This window comes from Nannospalax galili, unplaced genomic scaffold (genome assembly GCF_000622305.1).
Source record: "Nannospalax galili isolate Female #2095 unplaced genomic scaffold, S.galili_v1.0 scaffold406, whole genome shotgun sequence".
In the NCBI taxonomy this organism is placed as follows: domain Eukaryota; kingdom Metazoa; phylum Chordata; class Mammalia; order Rodentia; family Spalacidae; genus Nannospalax; species Nannospalax galili.
The window spans coordinates 3,794,775-3,814,100 of record NW_008357033.1 but is presented as its reverse complement, the minus strand read 5'-3'; the positions used below and the strand labels follow the sequence as shown (position 1 = coordinate 3,814,100).

Genomic DNA, 19,326 nt, shown 5'->3' with positions numbered 1-19,326 from the left:
GGATTTGGACACAAGGAAAAGGGAGAAAGATCAGTTTGTATTAGATATCATGTAGTCCTGAATTTGAAATACAAGTGACCAACTACCAGCGATTAGTATTTAAAAAAAAATTTTTTTTTGAAAGTATTGTTCACTGAAGAGGTCTAGAAACAACTTCAATCTAAGAGCAATGAACACTCCTAGTCTCTGTCATTTCCTATTAGAACAAACTGGGGCTGGGTGTGGTGGTTGAGGCAGGAAGGCCTCTAAGTTTAGGCCATTCTTAGCTCCCCCCGCCCCCCCGCAAAGCACAAAACAAAAAACCTGCAAACACACACAAATTTGGGGTGAAAAATGAACAAAATGGTCCTAGAGCATTTTGTCATATTAGTACCAGAAAGCAATGAAACGAGGAAGGAAACTATTGAGAACTGAGAAGATTTACTTCCCCAATAGCCAAAGGCAGTACAATCTGAATGTCAAAAATAGTAACAGCAAGAGACTATCAAATTAAACGTATTTGAAACCATGAGTACAGAATAATAATAATATCTCACTAATCACCTTTTTGGAGGTTACCAAACCACCAAACCATTATTTTGAAAATCAGCAAATAAGGATGATGGAAAAACAAGTACTTACCTTGCCTTTCAAATTCGACCTGTAACTTAGCCCAACAATAAACAAGAGGGATTCTAGACAATAAAGAAGCAATAAAACATCACCAATAAAATATCACCATTTCACGGGAATAACAACAACAACAACAACAACAACAAAAAAGCCTCCAGGTCAGTGGTTCCAAAGTGGGGTTAGAAAGATTACTCCTGTTCTGCTAGATTCTTTCATGGGGATGTGGGGTCTTCCCTTTTCTGACTATCATCCATGTGAAGTCAGATATAGTCTTCAGTCTTCCACCAAAACAACTTATCGCAACAAATTAAAAGCAGAAACAGTTTTGAAAGTGCAGCTGTCTTCTATTAGGTCAGATTTGCAAAAATGTAAAACAGCATTTTAAAAAAATGGAAAGTTAAACTGGGCGTGGTGGCGCCTACCTTTAGTCCCTTTACTCCCAGCACTTGGGAGGCAGAGGCAGGCGGGTCTCTGTGAGTTCAAGGCCAGCTTGATCTTACACTGATTAAAAGTCTTTATTTGGGTGCTCAAGAGATGGTTCAGTAATTAGAGAAGTAACTGTTTCTGCATAAGACCTGGAGTTGAATCCCAGCAACCACATGGCAGCTAACAACCATCCATAACTCCAGTTCCAGAGGATCAGACACCCTCTTCTGACCTCCGTGGGCATTGCATGACACGGGTGTACTTATACACATGCAGGCAATACACTCATACACATAAAATAAAGTTTTTATTAAGTAAAATGATCTTTTTTCATTAAAAAATTTATACATAAGAACGTTTTGCTTGCATGTATTTAAGTGCGCCACGTAGGTGCAATGCCCTTGGAGGTGAGAAGACAGAGTAGGATCCCCTGGAACTGGAATTATGGATGACTGCAAGCCACCATGTGGGTACTGGGAACCAAATATAGATACTCTGCAAGAGCAGTCAGTGCTTGTAACTACTGATCCATTTCCCCAGCCCCCTAAAATTTTCTTGCTTTAAAAAAAAAAATACTAATTAAAAAAAATTTTATTTATGTGTATGTGTATGCTCAAGGATCCCCTGGAGCTGGAATTAGGTGGTTATGAGCTGCTTATGTGAGTGCTGGGAACCAAATTCTGGAAGAACAGCAAGTGCTTTTACCTGCTGAGCCACCTTTCCAGCTCCCAAATTTTTCTTGGTTTTATCTTCAAATATATTAAATTTCAGTAAAGACAACTCACTCAAGCAAAAACTCTTTGAGAGCTTCAATTTATCAGATCATAAAATTTGAGGATTGTTGATTTAGGCAACAAATATCAACAATTGCTTAGTATGTAACAAGCAAACAATATGAAACTAGATGAAAATACACAAAACTATTGTAAAGTATGCCAGCAATCTACCTAACTCATATGAAATGCAGGTATAGGTATGAGGATATTTTATAATGATATTAAAATGACAATCTAGCTTAATCGGCTAACATGTGCATAGACACAAAGAGGGGCAAAGAGAGCCTAAAATTAAACAATCAAACTTAGTAATTAAGTGCAACGTAGGGTTTTTAACCAAATGGATTTGAGGGGGCATGCAGGGAGAATGGATCCAAGGCCTGGTGTATGGTTAAGTACATGCTCTTCCACTGAGCTATAGCTCTAACCCTCAAATATGATGCTTTAAACTAATGATTTTATAAAACTCAAAGGAGTCATTTTCTATTTTATTTAGAACGTTTCATAATAAGAATACAGATATATGCACACACACACACACACACACACACAGCTGGAGAGATGGCGCAGTGGTTAAGAGTACTGGATGATCTTGCAGAGGACACAGGTTCAGTTCCCAGGACGCATCTTTAACTCCAGTTCCAGGGGATACAATGCCCTTTTCTAACCTCCGAGGGGATTACCCTGCATGGGTACACTTACATACATGCGGGCAATACACTCAAACATAAAATAAATAAAAATATTTTTTTAAAAAGAGTTAACAAAAATAACTGGGCCTGAATCTACTCCTTGCCACACTATTAATGAAAATGTTGTAAAAATTGCTTATTGAGGGATGATAGTGGCCAACAAATTCTAGCACAGAATCAGAACTCTACAAAGAACATGATACTAGGTAAGGACTAAGAATTTCCTTGATGGTTTATGGTCTGGTCTTGGACAGTTTTAGAGAGTGAAAGGGGTGCTAGGTGCTGTCATTAATGCTGGATAGAAGACTGTCCTAAGGAAGCTAAGGCACAGTATGATCTCTATTCATAAAAAAGAGTTAAGAGAAATGATTTAGGGACTAGGGATGTAGCTCACTGTAGTAAAGCGTGTGCCTAGCATGCACAAGGCCCTGAAATAAATTCTCTAGCACCTGCCCTTTCCCTCATCATTTCTGAAAAAGATATTCAATTGAATCCTTTCTGAAACTATTTTCCATAGAAATGCATTATTAGTATTACAGAGTTAGGAAAAACTAAGGTATTCAACAAAAACCACTTTTCATCTCCCTTGATTAGCACATTAAAAAAAGATTTATTATAAAATTGTATGTATGTGTGTTTGTGCATGTGAGTGCAGGCTTCCTTTGGTCCCTTGCAGCTAGCGTTACAGGTATTTGTAAGATGCCTGACTTGGGTCCTGGAAACCAAACTCAGATCCTTGGAAGAACAGTTCTTGCTCAGCTGCTGATCTATCTCTCCAGGCCCTATACTGTTATTTTAAGGGTATGTCTACTTCTTGTTGCTCTGTGTCCTATGCAAATTTCTAGCTATTCCTTTTCATATCAACTGTTCATAATAAACTATAAGAGGAATGTTACACCTACCCGTAGGCTTGCATCTCTAAAAATACATTTCTTCCCAGGGCACTCCATGCATGGTCTAGCCAGAATTCTACTCAAATTATGAACTGATCCATTATTGTGAGCAATACTTTAAAGCACACTGGCCTAGGTATCAAATTTAAGAGTGGAGTAAAACATTTGGTTCAGGGCAATCAAGCCCACTGTTCCAAAGAGGGAGTCTTGAGGTTTAGTTTGCTTTCTTCTTATTCTAAGTGGAACAGCTACAGTAACTTCTGAGCTCTGTATCTGACCTAAGCAACGTTTCTTCTATTTTTAGAAGATACTTGGTTTTAGTACTACTTATTTGCTGTGCTACCAATAAGGTGACTGTTTAATCTGTGAGAGTTTATGGTATTTGTTTTAATTCTGAAAGTTTTTTTTTAATAGACTTTCTCAATAAAAGCAGCCCAAATATGAAAATCACAATTTAACAAGGTGTGGTGGCACTGCCTTTAATCCCAGCACACTGAAGGCAGAGGCAGGCGTATCTCTGTGAGTTCAACGCTAGTCTAGTCTACATAGTGAGTTCCAGGTCAGCTGGGGCGCCAGGGAGACCGTCTCAAAAAGAACAAAACAGAGAAAAAAAAGAAGAAAATCTCAACAATTTGAAATATTTTTAAGTCTCATCTTAAAATGTACCTTGATATAATCAATCTGCCCTCTTGTACTACTACTGGGCTATGCATTAAAGTTCTGTTTAGTACAAATAAAACTACATTTCTCTAGAAAGAATAGAAATATTTAAAAAGAGATTTCAGTTTTAGACTTGCTCCTACATTTTTTCCAAATCTGTTCTTTTTTAAAAAGAAATTCCAGCTAACATTTTTCAGGCTATGGGCACAAAACATATTTACTTCTACGGCTTTCATACATCAATCTATTGTTACATTTACCATGTGGTCAATCTCACTGCCTCAAAAACCCTTCTCTTGGACCAACACACGCAAGGTCCTGGGTTCAATTCTCAAAACCACAAAAAAGTACTCTTCATTCTATCCCAAATGTTACAACAACCACATTTGTTTACTTATTATTTATTTATTTATTTATTTATTTATTTATTTATTTATTTATTGTCTTTTTGAGACAGGGTCTCCCTGTAGTCCCAGCTGTCCTGGAACTCACTATGTAGACCAGGCTGGCCTTGAACTCACAGAGATCCACCTGCCTCTGCCTCCCAAGTGCTGGGACTACAGGCATGCGCCACCACGCCTGGTTAACCACATTTATTTTTGAAATAATCATACTTAACTGGTTTTTCCTCAAAAGCAAGTTAACTCAATAGCCCACAGTAAAGAAAATTTTAATATTTTAAAGATAAAGGCAGATACTTGCTAACATGTCCTTCAAGGTTCTTCTTTATAAGTAAAATCTTGCTTGGATACCAAGAATGCTTAGTTGATTATTAACTGCAGATCACCCTCCTTCACAGAAGTTGTGAAGGCATAAAACTGTATGTGCTATGATATACACAGAGGCCAGTAATAGGAAATAAGACTTTTTCAAAATGGGCTAAAGATCACAACAGGACAGGACAAGAAAAACCATGGAGATGAGAGACAAAAATTCCCCTAACAGAAAACAATAATAAATGCAATCATAAAACAATGAAATCCCTGTGGACTGGCATTAAAATTAACACACTGACATTATTAAACATGCTAACACAAATACTAGAATATCCCAAGTAGGTCATAGTATCTAGAAATTATAAGATTATGCTCTTACTATATCAGTGGTACACACACCTTATTAGATTACTGGTTGAGTTTTCACATTTCAGGAGTGGGAGAAGAATCTCTCAGCACCAGAAGACAACAATAAACATGATAAAAATTACATTTCTTATTTTGAGGGGCAGTGTTGGAGAAAGGTTTTAAGAATACATCACACAGTTTAAAGAAAGAACTCAAGCATGAAAATTTCATATTCAAACAGCTAATTAATTTCATCCCCACTATGGTAAAGAGGTCAACATATATAAAGGATTAACTTTTAAAATCTTATTTTAGTCATAAACCTAAGTTATACAAATTGGTAATTTCCAATTCAAATTGCAAATACTATCTACTGAATGGATTTCACCTTTCTTCAAGCTAATAATACAGTGGCATCTGGTGGTAATAATGACTGTGTGAATAGCCAATGAAATCACATATGCTTAAATCCTTTCTGTAAGGCTAAGAATATGACACGATTTATCAAGAAAGTGGAGGACATCATAGTTATAAAATCTCTATCACTACAGACTTTTAAGAATTAGCTCTGTATTTAAGTACAGCTACAAAAATTCACAATCTATCTATAATAAAAATCACAGTAGCCCATCCAATTTTCCCCCTTTGTCCTAGTTTCTTTTTTTTGCTGCAAGAGGCGTAGTGGGATAATAATAGCAGGAAATAAGGTGGAGCAGCTGCACAGGCAAGATGATGTACCGTGTTTGTGTTTCACCTCTATTCTAGCCTACTGCTGGCTAGGTCTCATTGAAAATGAAATTAGCTGTTTGGGGAGCCATACCTTATGAAAATCTTTGGAATCAAGATGTGGTCTACTTTCTCACTTCTGTCAGGAACTTTTTAAGGTCTCTAGCTAGATTCAGAAGATACAGAAGCCATCTCTTTAGAGATTTCTAATTATTTGGGAAAGGTACCAAGGGTGTTACCCCAATGCTAGCAATGGCTATCTGGTAAATTTTTGGTTCCAATCCTATGGAATAATCCATGTAAGCTGACTATAAAGAGAAGAAATAGCCAGTTAAATGCCTGTAGCAATATAGAATACAGCTCAATGTAATGCTGTTGCTATTTTGCTGATAAGAAACTTTAACAGCAGTGATAACTACTCAAACTTCCAATTGTGAGTGTGCATGTGTAAGTATAGAGGTCAGAGGACAACCTCAGGTGCTCTGTGTGTGTGTGTGTGTGTGTGTCCGCTCTTGTCTCTCACTGGCCTGGAACTGGCTAAGTAGGCTACACTGGCTGGCAGTGAGCCTCAGGGATCTGCCTGTCTCTGCCTCTCCAATCTTGGGATGTCAAACACACATCACCACACCCAGCTGCTTTATGGATTTGAGGGATAGAGCTTCCATTCTCTTTTAGAAGTACTTTATCAAATGAGCTCTCTCCAATCTCTCAAATTTCCCTTTTCAGATAACAATATTCTCTTTATTATAACTTTCACGACTTGTAATTAAAAATACAGTGTTTAAGTTGGTAACACCTTTGTATTTCCTTTACAAAAGGGAATGACAACAAACTCAGTCAAGTTTGCTTAATAATACAATGTGTATTACATGTAGTGCCTTGGTTGTTAGTTTAAAACAATGCCTTCTAGCCAGGAGAGGTGCACAAGCCTTTAATCCCAGGTCTCAGAAGGCAGAGGCAGGTTGATCTCTGTGAGTTCAAGATCAGTCTGGTCTCCAAAGTGAGTTCCAGGCCAGCTGGGGTTGTAGGGAAACCCTGACTCAAGGAAGGGGAAAAAAAAAAAAAAAAGAGACCAAACAAAGACCAAACAACAAACAATGTCTTCTTTGCTAATATATAAACAGAAACCAGTGTTCCACTTCTCTTTATTGTTTCATGCAGTATGGATAGAAGGAAAAACTTTAAGCTTAGTTCAGTGACACATAAGTACAGGGTCTCATTCAAGCAACAGATATGCTCTTGGAAAAACAGTTCAAATCAAATTCTCTTGAAATACACCAAGCATTAAAATGGACTCCATCATATACTGCTTTATAAGGAGGAATCATTTTGCAATCCTAAAAACTACCATCTAATTTGTGAACGTAATTTTTAAAAAAGAACTAGCATACCAGTGATGTTATTTTAAAAGTAGCTAAAACTATTATACAGGATAGCAATCCTTTTAACAGTTTAATGACAACTATAACAGGGACCTACATTTAGTAATATTTTATGATTCTGCACTTAAGAGAGATAACCTACATCTCTCTACCTTCATAATTCACATTAATGAGCTGGCTACAATCACCTTTTGTTGGGAGCTGAGCAAAAACATATCAAATAGGATTGAGCCTAAACTAAAAGATAGGGGAGGCAGGTAATCTCCAGAGAACATCAGGTTTTTCAGGAAGTAGGTGGAAGACTGAAACAATAAGCAGCTTTCCTTTTCTATTTTTGAGACTGTCTCAACTCTGTAGCTCAGGCTAGACTCAAACATGGGTTGATCCTCCTGCCTCAGTGCCCCAACGCCCAAATAGAGTCTTTTCTCAGTACACATTTTACACAATGGTGACCCAACACATAAATGTTCGACTACAACCCCTCTTACTGAAATAATATCGAAGCTAACAATATGCAATCACTGCACAAAGGGAAGCACAGTATTCTCCATCTTCTTGTTGAATCTAAACCCAAATAGACACACTGCATGAATTGAAATAAAAATTTCACAGAAAATATCCCTTTCCATTTCTAATAGGATCAAGCTAGCAGATGTTCTAGACCTCTGTAGGTGGCTTGTACTCAGAAGGGCAGGTAACATGGAACTTCAATCCATACAAAGCTTTATTTTTCCTTGAGTGACAGGATGAGTTCTTCCCAGATTTCTGGAATATATGAAATTTGGGCTTAAAAGTATATACTTGATATAAATTCAATGCTCTAGTGGGAACTAAAAACAATTTCTTTAATGCACACCAAAATGAATAATGTCCCAAGAAAAAGCTCCTCTAGCCTTTCCTACCTCCTGCCCCTCCCCCACCAACCCTGCCTCCCTGCTGTGCAAAGAGCCCTTTGTCCTGCCCTGCACTTATCTAGCTGTTTGGCCATATTGACAGGCCTACTGGAGGCATAATAAGGGAGTCAGTCTGACATAAGCAGCTGGCAATTTGAAACAAAAATCTTCCCTTTTTACTCATACCAAATCCTGCTGCAAAGGTCTCTGGCTCCTCCCATGCCTCCACCTATTTCTTAAACAGAGGAGCAGCAAGGAACTGGCATTTCTCTTTGATTAGGCAGCATAAATAAAAAACTTGATTCCCCATAGAAACCAACTCTATGTATAATTCCTATAGCTACTGAGCTTTTTGTTTGCTTGTTTTTTAAATTCATAAGATTAAAGCAAAAAGGTATCCTCACCTCTGGGTATGATTATGTATGAGTATCACTTCAACTTGCCATAAAAACACTGGGATGCCTCATACTATAAGAGAGACGAGACAAGGACGCATCAGACATAAGCAAAACTACCCGATAATCGTAGGGTTTTGAAAATACTAAGAATTCTAAAAAGCTGAAAATTCATTTCCTTCACTCCATATCAAGGAAACTTAATGGGGCTTTATATTAAATAAGGCATTCCTCCAGGTATTCAGAAAACAAAACCAGTCTGATAGAAACACGGAGTGAAGCAGACCAAATTTCTTGCTCAGTACAAATGAAGTAGATGGAGACTGTATGTCACAGCTCCCTTCATTTTAAGCATCCAGTAAGAATGCTCTGAAGTGATGCTTTCACCCCTCAGAGTTATTAGCATCTTCTACCCAATTTAAAAATGGATACACAGTAGGACAATTTTCCTAATGTTACACGATTTAACAAAATGTGTATAACTAAGTGAAAGAAACGATATTCTCTCTACCTTTTATAATCTTCCCTGAATTCTAGCCACTAGACAAACCAATCACAGTATCAAGTGAAGGTTAAAATGCTATTTGCCACTATTTTGCAATTTTTTGGCAGTAAAAAATAGTACCAATCTGTACCATAGGTATGTTACTCTTATTTTTTAAGAAGCTCACCTGAAGGGATATTTCAATCAAATTATAAATCCTATCAGTTGTATTACTATATACACATTTTTCAACACACTTTGCAGTCAAACCAAGTTTAATGCCAACTAGGCCTTCTAATTTCAAATTAAACTGGCAAATCCCTAGAGTTTGACTAAAAGTTATAATAAAATTTTATTCTACCTGTGATCTAATTTCTCTTGGATAATATGTACTCAATAATCAGTGACTGTGTTAACTATGGGCTAATGTTTCATAAGCTATTTCAGTCTGAAATGGATAAGGTTAAAATACATACAGACCATATTATTTTATTTCCTCATTCAAGGACAAAAATGACATAACCACTTTTGTCAAAATGGTCAAAATAATTCCAGAAGTATGTAAGTTCCTAGACACAAAACAGTATCAAAAAATTCAAGTATCCAAGCCCAATTAGTCCTTGTATGAAAAAGATCTCTTGATCCTTCAGAAAATGATATTCAGACAACAATCGGCTCCAAAAAACAGGAAATAAAAATGCGAAAGTGATTTTATATTATACAGTAATTAAGGTAAAAACACTTGTCTCTTAAACTTTTAAGTACGTTAAACAGCCAGTATGAGAGAAAGAATACCTATCGGATAATGGTGTCTTACCTATGTAATATTAGAACCACCTAAAATATTAACCATTAAAAGTTCTGTTTTTGTAGGTCTGCTTTTAGCACTGGGAAAACAATACGAACCACATTTGTGAATGTCAAAATGCTCTCTATTCTTTTTTTGCCACAAAAGCTACAGAATTATACTACAAATTACAGATGTTTGAAGGATTTAAGAACATTTATAAAAAATTAAAATAAAAATTCTGAAGGGTTACATAACAGTCTTAGGGGAGGGGGGAGCAACACATGGTCTTAGGTGTTGTATATACCTACCTAGGTGGTTCACTTTGAAGTATTTCTGGGCTTGACAAACTACTGGACTTGATCAGAGATTATCCAAGCTACGTTCAGTTGTGGGAAAAGGCAGATCAAAACTTGGGGCCAGAAGTGGTGCACCCCTTTAATCCCAGCACTCAGGAGGCAGAGGAAAGTGGGTATCTGTGAGTTTGAGGTCAACCTGGTCTATTATGCAAGCTATAGGTAAGCCAGGGCTACATAGTGAGAGACCCTGTCTCAAAAACGAAACAAAACCTCAAACAAGCAAAACAAAAAACTCAGTAAGGGCCTCTGGTTGTCTTCTTACTATCCTGAACAAACTTACTCAATTTCTAAATATTCCTAATATTCTAAATATTTCTCATGGATTACTGCCAAGATAATCTTTGTTGGGTCAGAAGACTATATCCAAAACATATACAATGAATCAAATTTATATAGGTCAATTACCAATGAAAACATCTAATCTGATGTCTACAGATTTAATATAGAAATTAAGAACATATTTAGCTCACTTTAGAGTTTAAGATTACTTTAGCAGAACATCTATTCACTAAGGTACATATGGCCTAATTTGGAAGAAGGGAGATACACAACAAATCAGTATTGACTCAATGATTGAAGAGATTGAGGAAAACATATCAGTTGCAGGGATAAAACAAAGCAAAAGATCCTCCTCACCCTATTCTGGTTCTCAGGAAAATCTTTACAATCTTACTACTTTAGTTTTGAATGGATTAAAAAAAATCAACACTAATTGAACTTTAAGCCCTATCAAAGTACAAAACCTCTACTAAAAAACAAAAATCTGCCCCCCCCAAAACCCAAAGTCTTTAGCTATGATTCAGTTTTCAGATGCTGGTATCTATAAATGGATAGAGGTTATAAATTGCTAATTCTGGTCTCTTCCCCAATAAAAGGCAAACCAGCTGAGCAGTGAAATTTCCCAGGAAAGCAAGCAAGGTATTCTTCCTAGTCTTGAAGCAACTACAGCCATCGCCTAAGTGCAGTTCCCTGCAGCCCACAGCATTAATGGACGCTGCACTGCTGTCCTTCCCTGGAGACAGCAGCCAGCACTACTCAAGCTTCTCACGTAGCAACCAGAGCTCCAGAGCCAGCAGCTGCTGCTGCCTTGTATACTCACTCCTGTGATCCAACACAGGAACAACCTTCTCTTTATACCTTCTCTTTTCCCCCCCCCCCCTTCTTACCCCCTTTTTTTTTTTTTTTGGACCAGTGTTCCATGCTAGAAGGGCTGGAATTATGCTTTTAGAAACAATCCTAAGGTCACTGTTTTAATTGGGGTTTTTGATTAGGGGAATAAAAAGATCAACATTTACCAAATTCCAAATATTAATTTTAATTAAACCTGCAATTAAAGAGTAAAGATTAATAAGCTTAAGTCTTTAGAAAGCCAATTTTCCATCCAACCACTGTATTTAAGTTTGCATCTAGAGACCAAAGCCTTGTGTCACGTCCTACCAAAGGACATAATTCATTTTTCTACACATGACAGTTTGAATAACCTTAAAGACTCTAATCCCATAACGAGCCAGAAATTTTGGCCACAGAACTAATGATCCGCCTGAGAAAACTGGAAGAAATCCAAGAAAAAAAAATTCCTATGTCCTCCAAAAAGCTCAGAAACCTCTGATTATGTCAGTATTCTCTGCTTTAGAAGCCCTAGGTCCCATTTCACACATCTAAAATTACCCCTTTTAACTTTCCTCCCAGTGACCTGAAAACATTATGAATACAAAATTAAGTATCAAAAACTACTTTTCTACAAATACAAAGCACACAAACCTCCTGAAAAGCTCCTAACACTTATCTGGAGCCTTCCCAATCAAAAGTATAGCTATTAAACATATGCTCAAGGAAGAAATGTAAACATGACCTTGGTCACAAATATGTCACCTAAAAACAATTTGTTTAGGTAAGGGATGAAGGAAACGAGAACCTAAATTCTGTATTATAAACACAGGAAAAACTGGATAAAGGAATTCAGGGAGACAAAACCCAGTAAACCCAGAGCTCTGAGTTACTGGTGAATACGTTTACACAAGTAACGTGAGAACAGAAAATGCAGGTCATACATGCTCCCCTGACCCAGACCAGTAGAGCTGGCCGTGGCATCAGTATTTCAGAGAAAGACCCCCTTATTCCTAAGAATGAAAAAGGCATAGCGCTCTATAGAATAAATTAGCATAGAAGGGGCTTTCCCAGCAGTTAAAACTTTCCCTCTCCGCGATTCACCTACTTAAACCAGGGCTTGTGCCCACTATCAGTCACCTCACATCTTGGCTTGCACGCACAGGGGAAGACGATTCAGGAGTACATTTTCCCCCCCTGCCTTTAAAGACGTTCTCAAAGGATCCCTCTCCACGCCCTAGGCAGGGAAAACGACAAAATCTGGCTCAATTCTAGGCTGGAACCCTACAAATTCAACAGGGATCTCTCAGGAATACAGGGCCAAACGCCACAGGGAGCTCAAGAATGTGAGGTGGGGGCGGAGAAGGTAATGTCTTTGGGGTGGTCAAGGAAGCAGCCATCTAATATAGGGACCCAAGAAGTCGAGGGAAGGCGCCCAGGGAGATTATGGAGCGGAGGACCGGGCCCCCAGAGCCCAGAATGATCAGAGTTGTCACAAGGCCACAAGAACCAGGGTGAAGGTGGGGGGGGGGCAGGAAAAAAAGTATGCCTGTGTATTATGAGAAGGGTAGGGGTAGCGAGAGGCCTAACCTCATGTAAAAGGGAAACCTGGAGTAGGCAGTTCCCAGGAAAAAGGCAGAGTAGGGGGAGGGGAAGCGTTCTGACCCAGGAAAGACATTAAAAGGGTAGTGGGGTCGACTGGATTCAAGGGAGCCTTTCTCCCCGGCAAAGAGGGGTGCAATGGTATGTAGGGCTTGCCAAGAAGGAAAAGGGACAGCATTCTCCAGCTAGGAGTCTGGAGAGGCCCAGGTCTACCACCCGAGCAGTGCGACCCTGGGGAGACGGAGGTGACCCTTTTTCCCCTGGGGCCCGGCCGTGTGGGTCGGTGACTGATTTCTGTCGGACCCTTACCTTGACCCAGGCGCTGCCGGGGCCTGGGCCCGGGCTGCGGCGCACAGCACTCCCGGGAGGCAGCAAGACTCGAGTTAGGCCCAACGCGGCGCCACGGCGTTTCCTGGCCGGGAATTGCCCGTACCCGTGAGGTGGGGGTGGGGGGCTGAAAGGCGGAGCGAGCCAAAGGCGGGGAGGGGGAAGGGCCAGGGATGGAGGGGGGCCGGCACTACTGTGTTGGCGGACTGGCGGGACTGGGGTTGCGTGAGTCTCTGAGCGCAGGCGGGCGGCGGCCGCCCCTCCCCCGGCGGCGGCGGCGGCGGCAGCGGCGGCGGCGGCCGCCCACTCAGCCCGCTGCCCGAGCGGAAACGCCACTGACCGCACGGGGATTCCCAGCGCCGGCGCCAGGGGCACGCGAGACACGCCCCCTCCCACCGCGCCATTGGCCTCTCCGCCCACCGCCGCGCACCCATTGGCCAGCTAGCCGCCAATCAGCGAAGGCTGCCGGGGCCGCCTAAAGAAGAGGCTGTGCTCTGGGGCTCCGGTTCCTCAGAGAGCCTCGGCTAGGTAGGGGAGCGGGACTCTGGTGGGAGGGAGGCTCGGCGGGTTCGCGGGGAATGGGTGGTGGAGGTGGGCCGAACGAGGATGGCAGCGTCACCTTCGGAGGGATGGTGGCGTGGGGCGTTTATTGGGCTGGAAGGGAACAGAGGCTGGTGGGTTAGACACGGGAGCGCGGCCCGCCCTGCGGCAACCGGAGGGGGAGGGAGAAGGGAGCGGAAAAGGCTTGTAATCCGACGGAGCCATCGTTCCCGCAGGGGAGGAGCACTTCCGGTTCAGGCTTCGTCACTGATTGGCCTCTTCTCCTCCCGCCGTGCGTGAAAACACAAATGGCGTCTGTTGGTTGGAGTGAGGCGCTTGTCAGTTAGAACCTCCGGAGTGCGCAGCCGCTGGGTTCCTCGCAGTGCTCGCTGGGTGGGGCGGGGAGCTGGGTGGGTGAGGGGAACTGGACGTGCGGGTGCGGGTGCGGTCGGCCTTCCGCGGGGGAGGGGGAGGGTTAGTGAAAGTGGCTGGGGCCGGGCGGCCTCCCACCCGCCCCTTCCTCTGGGCGAGTCGGTTTACCCGCCGCCCGCGCGGCTTTGCCATCTGATTGGCTGCCGGAGCCCTTCCACTTGGCCCGTGTCCCAAATGAGCGAAGCCACTGCGCGGGCCAGCGGGGGTGGCGGGGAGGCGGTCGCTGGTTCCGGCCTTCCCGGAGGCCCAAGCGCCGCAGTGTCTGGCCCAGCGCCCCTGCGCAACGTGGCAGGAAGCGCGCGCTGGGGGCGGGGGGCGGCCCGCCAGCCTAAAGCTGCTGGGAGGTGGCGAGTACGGCTCCACCCGAAATGCCACTGCTCGAGGGACGAGACGAGCGGGACCTGCTCCGCACACCCGTGGGAGTGAAGGGGCGGGGGTTGGTCGGGCTGGTTTGTAGGCGGGAGGCGCTGCTCTCCAAAAATCCGCGCGAGCTGCAATCCGGAGAGAGCTGCAGTAGAGTAGGCGGAGAGAAGGCCGCACCCTTGGCAGGGGGAGGGGAGTGCCGCAGTACCTTTATGGGAGTTCTCTGCTGCCTCCTGCCTTCTAAGGACCGCCCTGGGCCTAAGAGGAGTCCCTTCCCCCCCTCAGCCCTCGTGATCTCGACGTCTTCTCCCTGTCGAGTCTTTATTCTAGATTATGGGCGGGATTCTGGCCAGCCTCTAGGGCTAACCTGATGCGTGGGCGTTGTCCTGCAGGAGAATTGAGCAGGTGTAAAATTGGAGGGGTGAGATTGCCCACAGATTTGAATGTGTTGGGAGGTAATTATAATGGGCAAAAAAGAAGGGAAACAGACTAGGCACTCACCTGGGGTTTTATGCAGTAAAACTGCAGGTAATTACTGGTTGTGACCCGTTTTTTAGAGTATTTTTTTGTGGAGGTAGATTAAAGCCATGATCACCCGAGTTAATTCCTCACTTTGCGACCCTTGCTACAACCATGAAGTTAGAGAGTATCACGAATTAGAGTATAAACCTAGTTTTAGCCTTTCCTTCAGAGCCCAGCGCTTCACTTGGCCCTTCCCTCTCCCTCTGCAGTCCTTCGGAAAGATATTTTAGCACTCTCATGATTTTGTACCCGTTTTTCCTGTGTTGTACTGGCTCAACCAATGCCTATACATAGTACTGGCTTTCTCCCTCTCCTGATCATCAGAAGTCTGATGAGTCATGAAACCAGACAGATTGGTTCCATCACAAATTGAGGCTTGAGCTGGAGCCTCTTAGGCTGCAGCGCTTTTATTCCTCCTTAGTGCAGATTGTTGACTTGTTTTATTTCCATTTTGTCTCTCCCCTCCCCCAGCTGGAGTTCCACCATCGGATCTACTTACAATCCAGAGAACTTTGACAATAAAAGCTTTATTTGAGAATTAAGTCCAAGGTTCAGCAATATCTTCCTTTCCTTGCCTCTGAATATCTCAGTTGTCTCTCCCTCTATTCTCATCAGTTAGTAAACTGAGCTCAGTTTCCTATTTAATGGCCTCCAAAACCGAAGTCTACCTGATAAATCCTAGATTGTTAAAGTTACCGCTATAGCATAAAATGATAGGTGAAATTTGCTGGCTCATTACTACTTACAGAAGGAATTCCATTGAGTATGACACATAAGAACTCTGAATGGGTTGATGACAACAGCTTTTTCATTTCATTGAAATGCAGACTGTTAAGACTCAAACGTGGGGCTGGAGAGATGGCTCAGTGGTTAAGAGCACTCACTGACTGCGCTTGCAGAGAACCCGGGTTCGATTCCCAGTACCCACACGGCAGCTACGAACTGTCCTTAACTCCAGTTCCAGGAGAATCCGAAGCCCTCTTCTGACCTCCACCGCATTGTACGACATGGGTGCACTCACATACGTGCAGGCGATACACTCACACACAAAAATATTTTAAAAATTTAAATATGATTTACCTGTTTAAAAATTAGCAATGTTAGGCATGTGTGGTAGCGCACATGTTTAATCCCAGCTCTCTGGAGGCAGATGAAGGTGGATCCCTGTTTCAGGCCAACCAGAGCTATACAGTGATCAGATCCTGTCTGAAAGAAAATGAGCAATGTTTTTGCCTGACTTCTGGTACTTAATTATAGTGCTTCCCATTCTTTGCAAGCTTACATGTGTTTATGCTGAGCTGCTTGAGGAGTCTTGTTGAGTCTTGTTCTGCAAGTTCCTATTGTTAGTAGCCAGATCTAAGTAAAATGAACTAAGCACTATGTAAATGTCTTTGTAAAAGCTTGGTGGTTTGGTCTTTTAGCACTGTAGAAGAGACTGCCCAGTAGAATTTCTTTCAGGGATGGAATACTCTGCATTTGAAATGCCACTTCTGACAGAATAGCACAGCTGCAAACTTGTGGGTTACAAAATACTTAATATGGATGTTTTCTCTTACACTAAGCACAGTAAGGAAAATAAAAGCCAAACCTCTTATAGTCCATTTATTTTCTTTAACTGCTCATTTTATCTTCTTTCTGTGCTTCATCTAAATTAAGCTGAAAGCTAAATCTAACAAAGATGAAAGCAAGTGGTGATTAATTTTCAATTTTCTAATTTGGAAATTAGGAAGTTGAGATTTCATTAAATAGCATAATAAAAAATCAGAAGTACAGCTGGGTGTGGTGGCACATGCCTTTAATCCCAGCACTTGGGAGGCAGAGGCAGATGGATCTCTGGAGGCCAGCCAGGGCTAAATAGTGAGGCCCTGTGCTCCCTGTCCCCAAATAATGATTAGGGTTGATGGTTCACATTAGTGAACCCCCACCCCTAAATTTCAGTCCTTAGATTTTCATTTGTGTGGGGGCGGGGGCAGAGTTGCCCTAATATTTGAGTATGCTTAGGACAGTGGCCTTCCAACTTTAGTATGCCTTGCTGTTTAATTCAGTTTACCTAGTCTCACCTAGAAATTAGAATTCTGGGCCAAATTAGAATTCTGTGTCTTTTCATGTTCAGTTTGTTTACTGTAAATAAAACTTCAGTGCTATAGTGTGCCTGACAAAAATGGTAGCTTCAAAGAAAAGTTTTTGAGATAGCGACTCCCTGTGTAGCCCTTACTGGCCTCAAACTCTGCCTGCCTCAATACTGTATATCCCCCTTCTCTTGGGCCTCGTGTGTGTGTGTGTGTGTGTGTGAGAGAGAGAGAGAGAGAGAGAGAGAGAGAACTGGACTTCGTTTTGAGTGCTGAGATTGAAGATGTGCACCTTGGTGTCCAGCTCAAACAAAATAGTAGGGAGGCCCAGTTGTACTAACCTGTAGTCCAGGCAGAGAGGTAAGCGAATCTCCATCAAAGGTCAGCCAGGGAGGGCTACATAGTAAGATAATGTCTAAGGGAAAAAAACCTGAGTGTATGGGAAAAACGAAGGGTAATGGTTAATAATACCTTCTTGTGCACCACAGATTTTTCTTACGGAGTATTAAGTGCATTAGGGTGATAATAAAGTATTTGTGGTGGAAGCGTGAGAACCTGAATTAAATCTCCATAATTCACATAAAGGGACAGGCACGGTAGAACAGACTTGTAACCTAGCACTGGGGAGGCAGAGAAGATCCCTGGGGCTCTGGGGATAGCAGCCTAGCCTACTTGACAAGCTCCAAGCTAGTGAGAAAACCTATCAAAAAAACAAGGTGGACAGCTACTGAGGAACAACAGCTGGGTTGTCTTCTGGTCTCCACACACATGTACATACATGTGGATATTAAAATATTCCAATATTTCTTTCAACAACTTTCATCTAATACTGTTTTCCCCACCAAACTGCATATCATTCCTCAAGGACATGGATTAACTTTTCATTCAAGTAAAGTTGGGAACTTGGTTATGGGATTTGTGAAATTAGCTTTCAAGTGATAGTAAAAGACTACAAAATAATAGAACAAGACTCCTTTTGTGAGACAGCCTGAGAGGGTGGGTTCTGACCTTCATCTGTGTACTGTGATCTCAGCAGACCCCCAGAGAGTGCCTGTTTCTGGCCTCCTGGTGTAGGGGCTGAGAATGTGGGACTGCCTGAGAGTGCCTGGATCCTCCCTCCAGGTGGTGATAAGAATTATCTGCAATTTGGGAGTCTTTTAGATAGACCCATCGAAGAGGTACCCCAATTGCCGTACCTTGTGTCGTCCCCCCACCCCACCCTGGTTCAGCATGGAAGAAGCCAGAGCAGTCTGCATTCCAATTCCCTATCCACAAGCTGGGTAACCTCTTCAGAGGATGGTGTGATAAGAACAGGAGGTAGGAATTGGCTAGGCAGTTAGGGTAAAAAGACCCCAAAGAAAAGTATCCAGCTTCTTAGTTAAAAGTCAAAATGTCCTTGGGCCTCTTAGCAACATACTCCATTCCAAAGGCCAAAAATGTTGAAAGTATTTGGGAACTTGTATCTAATCCAAAGATATTAGGGCTACCTCTTCAGAGGGGGAATGTTAGTGTAGCAAAAAGCCCCATAAAAAAGAAGAGTACATGAAGTTACCAGAAAAAAGTGATGGGGAGGTATGGGAGGAATTAGAGGGGAGGGAGTGGGCATGGGTTTGATCAAAACACCTTATGTACTTATATCCCTGTATGAAATTTTCAATAAATTATTAAAAAAAGACTCCTTTTGTGCAGAAATTAATACTTAACCTAGGTTATCCTAATACTCTTCATGGAGGAAGCCGATTCCTCGGAGGTCTCAGAATTCATCTGTCCATGTTGATAAGCTCTTCACTGGGTTTCCTGGATTAACCATAGCAGTTCCTGTGCTTGGCTTCTCAGCTGGTTGGTTGGTTGCTTGCTTGCTTAGTTTCCTGTCTCCTTTTGAAGTGTCATAGGATTTCTTATCTTCCATGACAAAAACATGTTAAATATGTTAAACATTTGTACTTGAATGGGAAAGTTGGTGAAAGTTTGGTAAAGGTGTGTGAATTTTTTTTGTTGAATTTGCAAAATTTGAACTAGATAAGGTTTTTTACATCTTTTCATGAATGGAGATTTGGTATAATTGTATAATTATGGTTTACAACTGTTGGGCTAGAATGATAAAAGATTAGCATCACAAGGGTAGGGACTAGCTTGACTATTTCAGGCAATATAATTACTGAGTACTTTGTTCGGTCACATTCAGGAGTCAAGCACTTGACCTTGAGGGTTGAAA

General features: G+C 41.8%; 2 protein-coding genes across 12 annotated transcripts in view; both read right to left on the bottom strand.

The window, feature by feature from the left end:
- Setd5 (SET domain containing 5) overlaps nt 1–13,527 on the bottom strand; it is an 86,440-nt gene extending 72,913 nt beyond the window's left edge. For 5 of the 11 annotated variants that reach the window (XM_008854818.3, XM_008854822.3, XM_029557066.1 and 2 more), the window contains exon 1: nt 13,168–13,525. The gene's annotated coding sequence lies outside the window, so the exon portion shown is untranslated. Of the gene's footprint in view, nt 1–8,528; nt 8,593–13,167 lie in introns of all 11 variants that reach the window. The other 6 variants (XM_029557058.1, XM_029557059.1, XM_008854820.3 and 3 more) reach the window with 4 other exon arrangements.
- Nucleotides 13,528–13,724: 197 nt separating this feature from the next.
- On the bottom strand, nt 13,725–18,875 carry LOC115067908. Its single transcript, XM_029557029.1, has 3 exons — nt 18,833–18,875; nt 14,266–14,800; nt 13,725–14,178 (listed from the first exon to the last, which is right to left on the bottom strand). The coding sequence occupies exons 1-3, from the start codon at nt 18,873–18,875 to the stop codon at nt 13,980–13,982; spliced, it is 777 nt and encodes a 258-aa protein (XP_029412889.1). The 3' UTR covers nt 13,725–13,979.
- Between the last annotated feature and the right edge of the window lie 451 nt (nt 18,876–19,326).

What these genes read in the sequence shown, in the direction of transcription:
- LOC115067908 (XM_029557029.1), bottom strand. Translation starts at nt 18,875, where the DNA reads ATGAATTCTGAGACCTCCGAGGAATCGGCTTCCTCCATGAAGA. An exon ending in ATCGGCTTCCTCCATGAAGA is followed by an intron (nt 14,801 to 18,832) that starts GTATTAGGATAA and finishes ACGAGGGCTGAG; the next exon opens with GGGGGGAAGGGACTCCTCTT. An exon ending in CAAAGCCGCGCGGGCGGCGG is followed by an intron (nt 14,179 to 14,265) that starts GTAAACCGACTC and finishes CCCCCGCGGAAG; the next exon opens with GCCGACCGCACCCGCACCCG.